The sequence below is a fragment of the Odocoileus virginianus genome, chromosome 2, assembly GCF_023699985.2.
Source record: "Odocoileus virginianus isolate 20LAN1187 ecotype Illinois chromosome 2, Ovbor_1.2, whole genome shotgun sequence".
Classification (NCBI taxonomy): Eukaryota; Metazoa; Chordata; class Mammalia; order Artiodactyla; family Cervidae; genus Odocoileus; species Odocoileus virginianus.
In genome coordinates, this window is record NC_069675.1 from 58710727 (window position 1) to 58725759 (window position 15033).

At 36.3% G+C, this 15033-nt stretch overlaps 1 protein-coding gene across 9 annotated transcripts in view; it reads right to left on the minus strand.

Moving 5' to 3' along the window:
• WDPCP (WD repeat containing planar cell polarity effector) overlaps window positions 1-15033 on the minus strand; it is a 273308-nt gene that overhangs the window by 132111 nt on the left and 126164 nt on the right. For all 9 annotated transcript variants that reach the window (XR_011492660.1, XM_070480150.1, XM_070480148.1 and 6 more), the window contains 3 exons: window positions 6761-6875; window positions 4449-4582; window positions 735-926 (listed from right to left, as the gene is read on the minus strand). Coding sequence is in view for 8 of the 9 variants with exons in the window: in XM_070480150.1 (XP_070336251.1) it covers window positions 735-926; window positions 4449-4582; window positions 6761-6875 (441 nt within the window). In the remaining variant the exon portion in view is untranslated. The remainder of the gene's footprint in view (window positions 1-734; window positions 927-4448; window positions 4583-6760; window positions 6876-15033) is intronic.

The window sequence follows — 15033 nt, forward strand, 5'->3', positions numbered from 1 at the left end:
TGATGACGGAACATTTTCAGAAATAGACAGGGTGAGATCTCATATACACTTCCTAGATTAACCCTTTTGGTGCCTGTGTCCCAGGCAGGACACTAGATCGAGAAGGCTGCTCCTCTAAGGCCCTCCTTACAAATCCTTGCCCCAAGCCATGGTTTGGCACCACAGAGTCTTATAGAAAACAGGCATTTGACTACTGTTTGCTAACTGACTAACTGATGTTTAAAGAAGGTAGTTAATAACACAGTTTTGAAAGGCATGAAATCATGAGCAAACAGTAATGATAGCACTAATAATGATAATGACAAGAATCACAATAGTAATTGAGATTATTAATTAATACATGTAATAATAGTATTACATCATTATTGCTCTAAATCATCTATTAACTTGGATATCTTCATTCACTCTGTTTTTCAAATAATAAAATCACAGCACATAGCAGTTAGTAATCTGCTCAAGGACAAAGAGGTAGGTTGTGGCAGAGCTAGGATTTGAACCCAGACGCTTGTGCTATTAATCATTATGGTATTTAGGCGAGTCCTGAAACTGTCTATGGATCCTCTATAGATGTGATACTTTAAAGGATCCCATTTCATATGTAATTACTTTTGTTGAATATTTGGAAAAACAAATTATAGACTTTAAAAAGTATTCACACTTATTTCAGAATAGAAAACTAATAACCCTATTTTAGTTTCCCTTCAACAAAATGTATATATTTGCTTTAGATTTACCTCCAGCCTTCCTTGAGCATAACTCAGGAGCAGCAGATTGGCTCTGTCCTTCTCAGAAGAAATCGGGGTCCAAGGCCAAGCATCATCACTGACCAGTGGCCACCAGCAAACAATTGTATCTTGAACACAATTGATAGCTAGACGACGCTGTATTGTCCTATTTACTGGGCCAGGGATTTCATAATGGGAAATCTAGTGGTTAAAAAAAAAAAAAGCAGAGAAGGAGCATCTTTAAAAGGCAAAATCCTCAAAGTATTACAAAAATTAAAGCATCTGTAAATGTAGATAAATGCAAGTAAATATGCATGTTAAACATGTGCTTAAGGAGGTGTCAGAATTTACCAAATTCTTTTGACACATACATAAAAAAGACATATGTTCAAAATTCTCCCCATTTTTAGCAGAGGAAAGGAAAAGGAGAAATGTGAGTTGGGAAGGAATTGGCCATAGCAATCCCAATCAATAGCAAAATGTACAGTCATGGTTGCTTGACAGCATCGACCTACACATAGGATTTAAGACCAGCTATATTAAATGACAGGTTCAGTACTGCTGACCAAGAGTGTCGGACTACTGTTTAAGACATAACATGTTAACAGTGACTGACAACAACAAAAGGAAAAACAACTTGAGGCAAATATCACTTTAAAGACATATATACAAAAATTCTGCATAAAGGGATAAGTCACAGCATCATGAGTAAAAGTTTATGCAGCTTCTGAGAATTATGCTTTTCTTTCTTAGGACGGATTTGTAGAATTTATTATTCAAACTATGTTATTTTGGAACATGGTTATTTGAAAACATAAGCACGGCACCATCTGGGTGACACATGCCAAGGAAATATAGATTGCACCGTATTTCTGCTTAAGGAATTAATGGAAGGTTGATAGCTTGGAAGCAAAAAAAAAAAAAAAAAAAAAACTATCTTGCCATTGCTGGTCAGCAATAATCGAACCACTTTCTGGGGATTAAGCGCATGGCTAAGCCTACTGGACCAGACACTAGCAAAGGGCAGGGGGTCTTCTTATCAGAGAAATGCTTCTGGAGCCAGTCTCACTACATGACAGATTGCTTTCATATTCCTGTCTGCAAGGCAACAAAGGATGGCAGTAATGCGATAATGCCAGAGTGCAATGGGTGTTAAGAACCCGTTGCATTTATGTATTGTATTTAGTAAATAATCAGGCTCATCCAAATTGTGATCTCACCACTCAACCAAGGCCATTAAAATCAAGGTTAATGCTTTAATAATCCTCTGCTATTTTTTTTTAATATGGTCAAAAGGAACCCTTTTCTATTTGCATGGCCATAATATTATTGACCTCTTCATCCTCTGAATGCACATCAAAAGGAACTGAAATCAAAGTAATTACCAGTGTTGTTCTCTCATGGTAAACATTTAACTCCTTGCACTGTCCCTTCACTATTAAATAAATTGAATTGGATTTTTAAAATGTAGACAGGAAAACTTGCTAAAGGTCAATAATTTCATGATATTTCCCCTACATTTTTCTCTGCCAAAACTGTTTCAGTCTCAAATAACTAAATTATGATATAGCTGTAATGAAGAGCAGAATTGTAATACTCTACACTATTTCCATGTTTTAAAATCCAAATGGGCAATGACAGACAATACAAATTACTTTACACTCTAAAGTGCAAATTCTTATATTTAAGCTCTCAATATCACTATTTTAACTAGCTATCTTCTTATTTGAGATAAATATCACAATGAAATTGCTAAAAATTGCTAAAAATACACAAACATTATTTTGACATCCTACCTAGCATTTACACGTTACTTAAGAACTTCTATATGAGAAAACAAGAGTTAAAACAAGAGGCAGCCACTTTCAATTCTTACATAATGTAAATCATGTATGTTATCTGAAATTTAATGTTTGAGTATTAATGGTTTACTGTTCTATCACAATGGTCAAGAGGGCAAGTGAAATGAACAAGTTTCTTAAAATGTCCTTCCAATGGATAAATGGCAGTTTTTATCAAATATTAAATACCTATATTTAAAATATTGAGCCAGAAAATTAAATCCATGGGTTTTCCAGAGGGAAGCAGGCTCCTTCTTCTCTAATGTAAAGAAATGACATGGAATGCTCACGTTTTTAGTTTCTCATATCTAATGACAGAATGAACAAACACATAACTCCCTTACTCAAGGTGTAGGGCCCATATACTCAGTCTATTTTTCACATCTTTTCATCAGAAAAGATGACATCCTAACAGTTTCTCTCTGCTCTCATTAATGAGGAGCTACTATCCTTAAGCTGAGAAGACTCTGCCAAACTACCCACCACACTTAAGAAAGCAGGCATACAACATTTTATATAAATGCATTAAAAACAGTCACTTTAATAGTTAATGCATTAAAATTAATGCATACTGGTGCATTTTAAAGACCAGTATTAGTAAATTAACAACATTTCAAGGAAAGCTAGCCATTCTGGAAAATAGTATTCCATTAAGAATGTTAAACCATTTTTTACTAGACAAAATATATGAGTACTACAGATTTTCAGTTTAAAAGAATCAATATTATACAAAGTGTTATAGGAGCTACACAAGGCTCACAAACAAAACCAAATTATAGTTTATTACCATGATGAAAAAGTGAATGTATTTTATCCCATGTTAAAAATCTTTTTTATAAGAGTAGATTGTTCCATTAAATAAAATTAAATCCTCCCACATCACTACTAACTCAGTCACAATAAGAAATAACCCAAGAGAACCTAAAAGGGCAAAAGGTTAGGTCAAATACTATTAGACTTTTCAAACACACACACACACACAGTTTCAAGCCACAAAGCTGGCTTTTTAGAATCTTTGCCCTTGTTATGGATACTCCTGGTACACTGTAAGTGTGCATCTTTTTTAAGGAAGCTGTATATCAGTCTCGTTCCCAGTGAACAGTGAACTGTCTCAAATCCACGTCACAGAGGCTGGATCAATCTTGCAAACACAAGTCACTGCTGAAAAGAGGCCTTGAACTGAAACAGCCTGGAAAATGTATGAGATACTCATTCTAGCAGAGAGTATGCCTTCCAAGCAGTTAAAATGTAATGTGGCAAAACTTAAATTAAACACATCATTTAAAATAAAAATCCTGCCTTAACAGATGTAAAGTCCCTGATACAAGGAAACAAATTACCTGGAGTTACTGAAGGGAAAAAGACCAACACATGAAGGAGACTTCTTTTTGCATTTTTCTCCATAGTTACAACTGGATGTCGGGAGGAGGGGGATCTTCCCACTCCTTGTTTATTACACTTTTCTATTAACCTTTGAAAGTGTCCTCTTCTTTCTGCTTGTAAAATGGAAGCGAGAGCAGCTACCCTTGCCTAGAACAGTGATGTGGAGTCTTAGGGAAAAATGAGAATGGTACATATACTACCACCAGCAAGAAAACCATTTTCAAATGTGTAACTTGCCTCTATTATCTTTCTGATTTCCATAAGGACGATGTAAACTGCTCCAAGCATGCCACTGTGAGACCCCCATAATGAGAGTCAAAAAAGAAAACTTTGGATGGCCACTGTTTCTAGTTGATCAAGCTTAATCCTATACTATGAATAACTCTGGTTTTTCTGAAATTCATAATCATTTAAGAAAAATGAGCATAACATCAATTCAAGCAATACTCTAGCATACCTTAATAATTAACAATATGACCATATACGTTCAAATCTCTACCTTATAGTCCAAGGCTGAGAGCTTTTCCAGCCTTCTGTTTGTATCAGGAGAGCTCATCTTCTTGGCAAACTGAATAAAACACAGCTTGTTTTGTGCCAAAAACGATAGGATGATGAAGCCGTCTGTGAGAAGGGCTTAAAAAAAAGATTTGATAATACTATCAAGTACTAAGTTACAATAAAATAATAACAAATAAATAGTTTCTTCTATCGAAATGTTACAAAAAGCTGTTTTCAGAAGATAAATGAATACTAATTGAAAGTCTCCTAAATATCATTGTGGACATTTTCCAACGATAACAAAGATATTAGAAAGAAACAACAATAATCAAGCTAATCATGCATGGGTTTGATATTTTTCCTTTACATGAGACCATTTCAATATACACTGATATTTAGGGACAACTTACAAATGAGATGTATTTGGAATAGAGGTAGGAAAAGCATAAAACACTGTTTCATATCTGAACATAAAGACAGAAACACTTATTTCTACTTAGTTTTTAATCCTGTATTTATATGATACAAACCATCTGAGAATAAATTGGATTTATTAGAGGATACAGACCAGTGTTCTCCACCGATTTTTTAAAAAAATTTTCATCAATGAACTTTCTTTCTGAAAGTATACTAGCGGAATGAACTAAAACATATTATACCCAATATGCATATTATGTAAAGTAATACTTGATAATGAAGATTAGCAAAAACATTTCTACAGCTATATTTCTAAAGCACACAGATAATTAATTTGCATGGGTTACACAAAGAACCATTAATGTTATAAAAATTACTGATAAAAACATATAGTAGGAATTTGAGAAATGTTTTACATTGTTCCCAGCATAAAGCAGTTATTGAATGTTTTATATATTTTTCTTTACTTCCATATCCCTGGCTGTGCAAGCAATAACCACAGTAGATCTACACAATTACAGGAGAATCTGGAGGACTGCCAAGAAATCACATTGCTATCATGTACTCATGAAAATGGATATATTATTTGTGGTTTAAAGAAACAAGTGAAAAAAGATATCTCAGCAACATGAACAGTTTTGGAGGTCTCCTTTTAATTCTAATGGAGGACCACCAAAATGACAAAATCATCACAGCCACTATTTTATTTGCAGCATCAATGAAGGGGCTAATTATTAGACATATGAAAATGGAACCTCTTCCACAGAGAAGCTTCCTTAGCACCATGATCCTCTAAGGAAGAGGAAGTGACATACTCATAACCCTACCCCCAGCTTATCATTCTCAGGAATACTACTAACGATAGCCATGCTGCAGAGTGCTTTTCTGTAAGAAATTGTGTCTGCATTATTCAGAGATATGAGTGAGCACACACAGCAGAAGGGTTTCTATAATCTTACCTCTGTCCTTTCCACTAGACCACACTTTCCTTTAATTATTCAATTTAAGCTATGGATAATTTTGAATCTCTAATGATAATCCAATCAGTTTCTTAGACCTTTTTTTTTCACCTTGAATTAAAGTGCAATCTTAAAACTTTAGGAGTCAGCACACTACAGAGCAAAGAAAATGGGTTCAAATTTCAGCCCAGTCATTTTGGGACTATTCCTTAGTATCTCATTGGTGGCCATGTTCATTAGTATCTCAGCTTCAATTTCCTTATCTATAAAACAGAAATAACTATATCTTACAAGGAATAGTTGTTTTAATTAAATTATATAGGTAGGCTGGCACAGCGAAGAGCCTTTTAAGGATTAATAAATGTCAGTATGCTACCTTTTCAGTAATTGGCTTAAAGTCTTTATGTGCTTGGTAGCAATTATATACTAACTGTGATATCACTTTACAGGATTCAGATTTATCTGGTATTTTTGGCACTGATTTTTTTGTTTTTAGAAATACTGCTCAAACTCTCTCAGAAGTTAGTATTCATAGACTTTAGTAACAAAGAATTGTCCTAAGAGCCAAAGAACAGATTTTGTTTTTGTACTAGGTGGCTATGCTGACAAATTGGGGTTATTTATTCAAAATTCATGTGAAAGTGAAAAATATTTGAAATGTCAACACACCAAACGAAAAACCCACCTCTTTCGAAAATATGTTCACTTTTTTAGGAAAACAGTAAAAAATACTCAAGAATACTAACAACTGACAAAAACTTTGACATTAAATATTAGTCAAAACTTGTATTGGTCCCAGGGGTTGTAACTATGCTTTTACAAGCAATTACTTGTGTTTTCAAGTCCCTAGTGGTAATGATTAGTTTACCTGTTGACACACTATTTCTCCTGCCCCACTGTTAATGTAGGAAACTGATTTGCACATGGGGATAATTACCATCGCTGATGGTGTCTGAGATGAGCTTCCCCACCAGGCTCCTGTCAATCAGCACCTTCTCCAGCTGCGGCCCGGACAGGCTTAGGGACACCAGCTCGCCTGAACCGAACAGGAGCTAAAAACAGGGAAAGGCAGAGGGGGAGGGAGACATGCTAAGAATAAGACTCTAAAAAATTCTCCCCAAATGTACAACTTATACAGATATGGACATGTGTACCTATACATGGAATTATAAAGAGTTCTTTGAAAAACCCTCACTGACATTCTGAGTAAAAAAAATACTGGGGGTTAAATGGAGGAATACAGTAAGTGCACTGATCAGTGTTATATGGAGAAACTGAATTTAGTCCATGTTGATTAGAAGTGTAATCTTTTAAATACTTGGAAAATAACCATGTGGAAAAAACTTCCTTGCACTGCACTCAGCGATGTGATGTGTCTTATTGAAATGTTTTCAAAGATTAATATTTATATTAGTAATTAAAAGATTTCTTAACATTTGAGTAGGCATTGCTACATATTAAATAGCAATCATCATTACAATGTTAACATCAAGTATTATGATTTATCTGGAATTTAAACTCCTTCAAATAAAGATCATGTCTAAAATATTAAAATACATGTAAATCCAAGGCAACTAAAGCACAATGTTAAATGTTAAAATTCATAAATAAGTACCACATACCAGAAATAACTTCTCAAGGAGAGATAAACATAGTAAAGTATGCAGGCTTTATTAATATTAGTGTTCACCCAACCACCCAACAAAAGACGTCTGGGTATCACCATTATGGTTTTATACTGTTCCTTTTCATTTGCGGCAGCATAATTCATTCATCTCCAAATGTTTAAAACTTCTGAAAGGACTATGCATATGTGTATGCTTGTTATCTATGAGATTATGAAATATCAACATTGGAAGAAATTGTTTCACCTTCAAGGCAACAGACTCAAAGCAGATGAATCATGTAATAGCATATGGTATAAGGAGGAAAAAACCAATTGTCAGTAAACTAATGACGAACATGCTAGCCAAATCTAAAGACAACTATGATTTTAAACAAAACAGGGGAATTCCCCACCTACCTAGGCATCATGTCCCAGCTAGAGAGGATGATTCTGTGACAAGACATACTGGGACATGTGTGAACAACGAGCAGTAAGAGGGACCAGGTGGTTATTATATTAAAAAAGACAACCATTCCCCTACTGTCTAACAGATTCCAGGCATATGAACCAGAAAAGAAACTGAAGGGCCCCATGTGATTAAACGAACTGTCAATTTCACGTTAATATACCCCCAAGGGGCTGGAAGGCAGGGGAAAGGAGAACTTAACTTTATTGGTTTGGGAGACTAGTAAGAGAAGGTGAAGGTACATTTGTTCCTAGAATTTCAAACTACTTCATGAATTAATTAATCTCTACTGAATTATGAATTACATCCAGCCATGCCATATACACCTTGATGACTAGCACTAATATTTTCCTTTTAGAGAATACCCCCATAACAATATAACATGTGGTCTTTACCCCTACATTCTCCCCTCTCAAGCAGGCAATTTTAGGGTCATCTTTCATATCTAGTTCTCCCCCTTATAATAGTTTTTTCTCCCCTCATTTATTTAATCTCTTCCTCATTTATTCAGAGAAGTGAAGTCACTCAGTTGTGTCCAACTCTTTGTGACCCCATGGACTGTAGCCTACCAGGCTCTTCCATCCAGGAGGAGGCATTTTCCAGGCAAGAATACTGGAGTGGGTTGCCATTTATTTAGAGCACCTCTAAAATTTGTCCTTTTCTATTTATTTTTATCTACTAGAATTTTACAACCGTACTCTTAAGCACCTCTTTTCTTCATTATCTACTATTAGTTCCTAATGGATACTAGCTAGGCCACTTTTATCTTTATATCTTAAAGATATATATATCTTTATATCTTATAGATGTATCTTAAAGATATATATCTTTATATCTTATCCAGTGCCTAGAACAAGGTCAGACACATAGCAGGTGCTAACTAAATTCTTAGAGAAAGAATCATAATTAATTCATGATAGGATTAAATAATTGCCAGTTAGAAGGAAATCTGGTCTAATTTTCCACTCCCACATGCCATGGAAGTTCCTTCTTTAGCATCTCTGCAAGCATCCTTCAAGGATCCAGCCCATGCTTGAATACTGCCAGCAACCAGAAGCTGCTTTAAATAGATGATTAATAAAGAAGTAAAAAGGTCCCTTTGAGGAGACAACGTTTGAGTACAGATCCAAATGAAGTGAAAGAACAAGCCATATGATTACTTGAAGAAAGGGAATTTGAGGCTTAGAATAGTAAACGTAAAAACTCGTGAGGTCAGAATGTGCCTGGGAAAACTGACAAAAGGTAGGCCAGTGTGCCTTGAGAGGTGAGGAGTGAGTGAGAGGGATGTTCAGAGGATGGAATCAGCAAGGCAGTCAGGGGACCTTGTTGAGGAGAAATCAGAGGGTTTTAAGCAGCAGTGAATTATAATTTATATTTTAAAGAAGGATCAGGGCAAGAGTAAGGCTTCCCTGGTAGCTCAGATGGTAGAGCGTCTGCCTGAGGGGACCTTGTTGAGGAGAAATCAGAGGGTTTTAAGCATCAGTGAATTATAATTTGTATTTTAAAGAAGGATCAGGGCAAGAGTAAGGCTTCCCTGGTAGCTCAGATGGTAGAGCGTCTGCCTGCAATGCAGGAGACCCGGGATCGATTCTGGGTTGGGAAGATCCTCTGGAGAGGGAAATGGCAACTCACTCCAGTACTCTTGCCTGGAAAATTCCATGGACGGAGGAGTCTGGTAGGCTACAGTACATAGGGTCGTAAAGAGTCGGATACGACTGAGCGACTTCATTTCACTTCACTTTAGGGCAAGAGTAGAAGCAGGGAGACCATTAGGAGGCTACTGCAGTGGCCGGGGTGAGAGATGCTGACGGCCTGCACTAGACGGCAATGCTAGAGGAAAGAGTACGTGGATTTATTTGAGACATATTTTAAAGGGGAGCAACCAGGGCTTGCTGAAGAGAAAAACTCAAAGGTTTTGGGGCTGAGCAACTTGGTTTACTGAGATGGGGAACACTTGAGGAGAGGTAAATTTAGATTGGGAGAATCAAAAGTTTGGTGTGGACATGTTAAGTTTAAGGTGTCTATGGACATATAAGTAGAGATAATAAATAGTCTGAAGTCTAGGGTGAAGTGGAGGCTGGAGATTATATTTGGGAGTCATCAACAATGTATGGTAGCATTTAAAGTCTTGGAACAGAATAGTGAAAGTCGCTCAGTCATGTCCAACTCTTTTCAACTCCATGGACTATACAGTCCATAGAATTCTCCAGACCAGAATACTGGAGTGAGTAGCCTTTCCCTTCTCCAGAGGATCTTCCCAACCCAGGGATCGAACCCAGGTGTCCCACATTGCAGGTGCATTCTTTACCAGCTGAGCCACAAGGGAAGCCCAAGAATACTGGAGTGGGTAACCTATCCCTTCTCCAGAGGATCTTCCCAACCCAGGAATCGAACCGGGGTCTCCTGCATTGCAGGCAGATTCTTTACCAACTGAGCTAAAAAGAGTGAAGAGATCATAAGGGTGGAATCCTAATCTAATTAAACTGGTGTCCTAACAAAGAACACACAGCAGCAGGCTCTCTTTCCATGTGCATACATAAGGAAAAGGCCAAACAGCAACAAAGAAGACAGTTGTTTATGAATCAGGAAGAAAGGTCTCACCAGAGACCAGCCCTCACAGCAACCTGGTCTTGGACTTTTAGCTTCTAGAACTGTGAGAAAATATATTTGTTGTTTAAGGGAAAAAAAAAAAAAATGGAGAGAAAGAGGCCTAACAACTGAACTCTGGGACATCTCAATCTTTAGATGTGTTAAAAGATCAGGTTAGCCCTCTTATTGACACCTAGTTGGGGTACTTATTAGGATTAAGGTATGTCTATCATTTCTGATTTCCAAATGTCATGTGTTCTAGAAGTAGCCCTAACATCAGATTTTGGAATAAGAAGGTATAAGCAAATTAATAAGTTAATGAATACATTTTTATAAAAACAACCTCTGGGGAAGCATAAGTTTCCAAGTATTGGTGCCAAAGGTATTTCCGGATATGGTAATGGCAATAACCAGATTAGGGGAAAAAATAGTATGAGTCTCAGGAAAAGACTATGCTAGCCCAGGAAAGTATCTCTACCTGTTTCCCCAAAATGTTAGTTCTTAAGCCCTCCAAAATGGAAAAAGCCTATCTTAAGATTTGGCAAGACAAGAAGGAAAAGGAGCATCAATATATTCCATTTCAAAGAATCAAGAGAATCCAACAGTTCAAAAAATTAAAAAGGAGCAGACAAAGAGGCAAAGGGAGACACCTCCAGAGCAGATCTGAGCTTGAGAAGAGAGCCACAGGATGAATAAATGAGAGGGCCAATGGGATTTCCCAGAACTCTGCCAATTTTTATGTAGTTCCCTGTGCAGAAGATGACTAAGGCAAAATAGGAACTGAAACTTTTTCTTTCCCCTGACACCCTTCCAGACAGGAAGCATCTTCCTTGCTAGTTATGCTCTGACCATTATTTCTTTCAATTGCCTACATAACTTTTTCCTTCTCATGTTTTTAAAATAAGCTCATACCAGAGAGGTGTGTCTTTTTTTTAGAAACTAGGAAATGATCCCCATGATCTTCAGATGGTTCCTCAAATTGGTTTCTCTTAACCTTATTTTGAGTACTTAATTAGAAGTGAAAGGCACTGGGAGAAGAAAGAAATTTTTACCATCTGACATCATTAAGCAAAACAAAAACATAAGCAGAAACAAGAATCCAAATTTCATTCACTCAGTAGGTCAAAAATACGTGAATGCCTCCTATATATGCCAAGTATATAGATGGGGATATGATGATGAATGATCCAGGCAAGTATTGGTAAAATGTGTGTAGAATATAGCGGAAGATCTCATCTCAGAGAAGTGGAGGTTTTGGTTAAGATAGATGACTGCTTCCTAGAAGAGGTAGATTAGTAGCCATAAAGTGAAGTACATCATACATCATGATCTGATCAATGCATCACAGTCTCAAGTACTGAAAAAGAACTGGTGCAGTAAGTAACTGTGAATGAGCTCTTTTATAACAGTGATCACAAACAATTCAACTGAATTCAGTATTCTCACTGGCTAAGGAAACTCCTCCCAAATCCATGTGATCATTGTCATATCTGAGAGAAGTGAAAAGTAAAGAAAGGCATACAGGATCAGTACTAAAAATCAACCCTGGGTTATAGGTTTAATCCACCATTTGAGAGGTAAGTCGTGGACAGGTAGCCAAGACTGATCCCATGAAATCATCAGGTGACATGTGGGACACAACAGGTGCTACACACTACAATCTAGAGAGGTAACAAAGTATTATGACCATTGGAGTAAATTCTAGGGTTGAAGCAAATATTTAAAGTATTATTAACTACTCCTCAGGAGGCCCAGGAAATTTGCATCAGGATGGTACCCGACACCTCCCTCAACCTTGACCCCCTATCCAATCCATGGGATAACTTCTGGAGAAATTCAGAACTATAGACAGGCAAACCATTTTACATTGAGGAAATCTATAATGGAGGGTAGGGTCACTGATCATTTTAACAGATAACCTGCTGGAAGAGAGATAACATGTTTTCTGTAATTTATTCCTTCATTCAGCAAACATTTATTGAGTATAGAGAGAAATCATGCCTGACTAATCCATTAAAGTAGAGAGACATAAGTGAATGCAGTTAAGACAAGGATAAGAAAAAAATTTTAATTGATTCACTATAGGGAACTGACTAAAGCACAAGAAACAAAAGGACAAGAAAACATGTATTCTTCTGGATAGAGAAGTGCTAACAATGGGGCTTCCCAAAGATTTGTGTGATGTTATGCAATATAGGGAACAGATACATTCCTGGAAATTTGTCTGCTAAATCTATTGCAAATTACAAAATCTCATTTTTCTCACCTATTCTCATTATAAAATGAGTGATGCTACACTTTAATCCCTAATATAATTTTAAATCCACCTCTTACATATATACATATATATACACACATACTCACATATACACACATACATAAATAATTACATACATTTAAAAGTGAGAAAACATTTATAATATTTTATGAAATTCACAAAAGAACATGGTTCAAAGGTAAATCTTGTATTTGCCCATAGCTTTAAAGATCTCAAGGATAAAAGCAGTGGTAGAAGTGAACAGGATAACACATTACTTTTGTACAAAATTTTACAGTTTACAGAGGACTTTAATACATACCCTCTAATTCATATAAAATGTCAGTACAGCTGTGGTACATTGTAAGCATGTAAATTAAAAAAACAATAACAACAACATTAATCCTCATACTAATTCACAATCAGGAGGGTAAAGCAACTAACCAAAGTGAAAGTGTTAATCACTCAGTCATGTCCAATTCTTTGCAGCCCATGGACTATAGCCCACCAGGCTCCTCTATCTATGGAATTCTCCAGGCAAGAATACTGGAGTGGGTATCCATTTCCTCCTCCAGGGGATCTTCCCCACCATTTAGCAAACCTGGGTCTCCTGCATTGCAAGCAGATTCTTTACCATCTGAGCCACCTAGTCAAAGGTCTCATAATTAGTGGAGAAGCAGACACCAAGACACAGGACAGATCCGATGTTCTTTCCCCTGTTGCTCAGGAACTGACATCCTCTCACTTTCAGTCAGTTGATTTCCATGTAGTAGCCTATCTGGTTTTCTTCTCTCTAGCTCCTTCTTCAGTCTAAACCAGCTTCCCTCTAAACCAGTGATTCTCGAGCAGGGGTGATTTTGACCACCAGGGGACATGACATTTGGCATGTCTGGAGACACTGTGGTGGTCACACCTCTATGTGTTAGCCACATCCATGGATGCTCACCTGAACAAAGTGCCTGTAAATGAGTTGTTATGGAGGCAAAGGTGTTTTCCATGTCTTCCAACAAACAGATGATTTGGGAGATCCTCCAAGTCTAATCAACACTTTTCTCACAGAAAGAAAAGTTAACGAATGAGGACCAGGTCAGAGATCTTGAATGAAATAGTGCGCAGTGCATGGTTCAGATCAGAGCCTGGAGGAAACCTTACCAAATATCTGTAACCCCGTTCAGGGCTATGACTCTGATGACTAATGCCAGCTGTCAGGAAAGAAAAAGCTGAAGGGCAAGTCAGAGCTCTAGCCATAGCCTGATAGAAATATCCTGTAAGAACACCTCGGCTCACCAATCAGCCTTATCTATAATTTAGTCTCTTGAGTAATTCATCCATCAGGGTGGGAATGCCCCAAGCAAATGAGCAAAGTCTATGATGTCAGATATATTTTATATTGTAAGTAAACAAATTACCATGCCAGTTGATACATCAGTCCCTTTTTAGTTTGGTTATTGTGAATGTTGTTACTACAAGAAAATAAATGGAGATAACGTAAAAGATAGACAGGTTTAATTAATCAGAATTTTTTTGCCCTAGCCTGTGATATAGTGAAGTGGCATGAAAATTTTTTAAAGTTTCAGACCTACATGAATAGCACCATTCCATTTTATTAGAAAAAAATAGGTGTGATATATGCATACACATGCATAAAGAAATTGTATAAACACAAGAAAACACAAGAAAGAATTTGACCAAAACATCTCAGTAAGTCCCTTGAAGAGGTGAAATTGGGAGTTGAAGGCATAAATTTTAACCTCTAGACAAAAAGTTGTTTTTAAACTGGAATTGTGGGTAATTTTTTTACTTTTTAATATGTTATTTATTTTTCTAAAAAACATTTCAAAAACAAAGAAGCAGATCTTAAAGTATTCTGCTCACAAATAGAGTTTTAAAGAATGCTTTTTATGCCATAAAATGTGTTTCTGAGAAATCAGAATTCGAATCATACTGAAAATGAACTACAGTAACAGCTAAAAGGATTGAGTTTAGGAAACTGAACTAAGACCCTCTCCTCTGCATTTTCACTTATTAAAAAATAAAACACTTTTTTATTATATTTTCTTATTAGATTGCTTACCCATGTCCAATTTCTTTATTCACTAAAAAGATTCTAAGTAACAATTGTAAAGTACGGTATATTCAAATTGGATTACTCTGCATCTACTAAAAATAAGGAGGGGAGATGTAGATCATTAATAGGTATGTTATATGTTGTTATGTGAAGTTACAGAAAAATATTTACAGAGAAAAATATATATAATACCTAAAATATATTTATATACTACTTATATATAT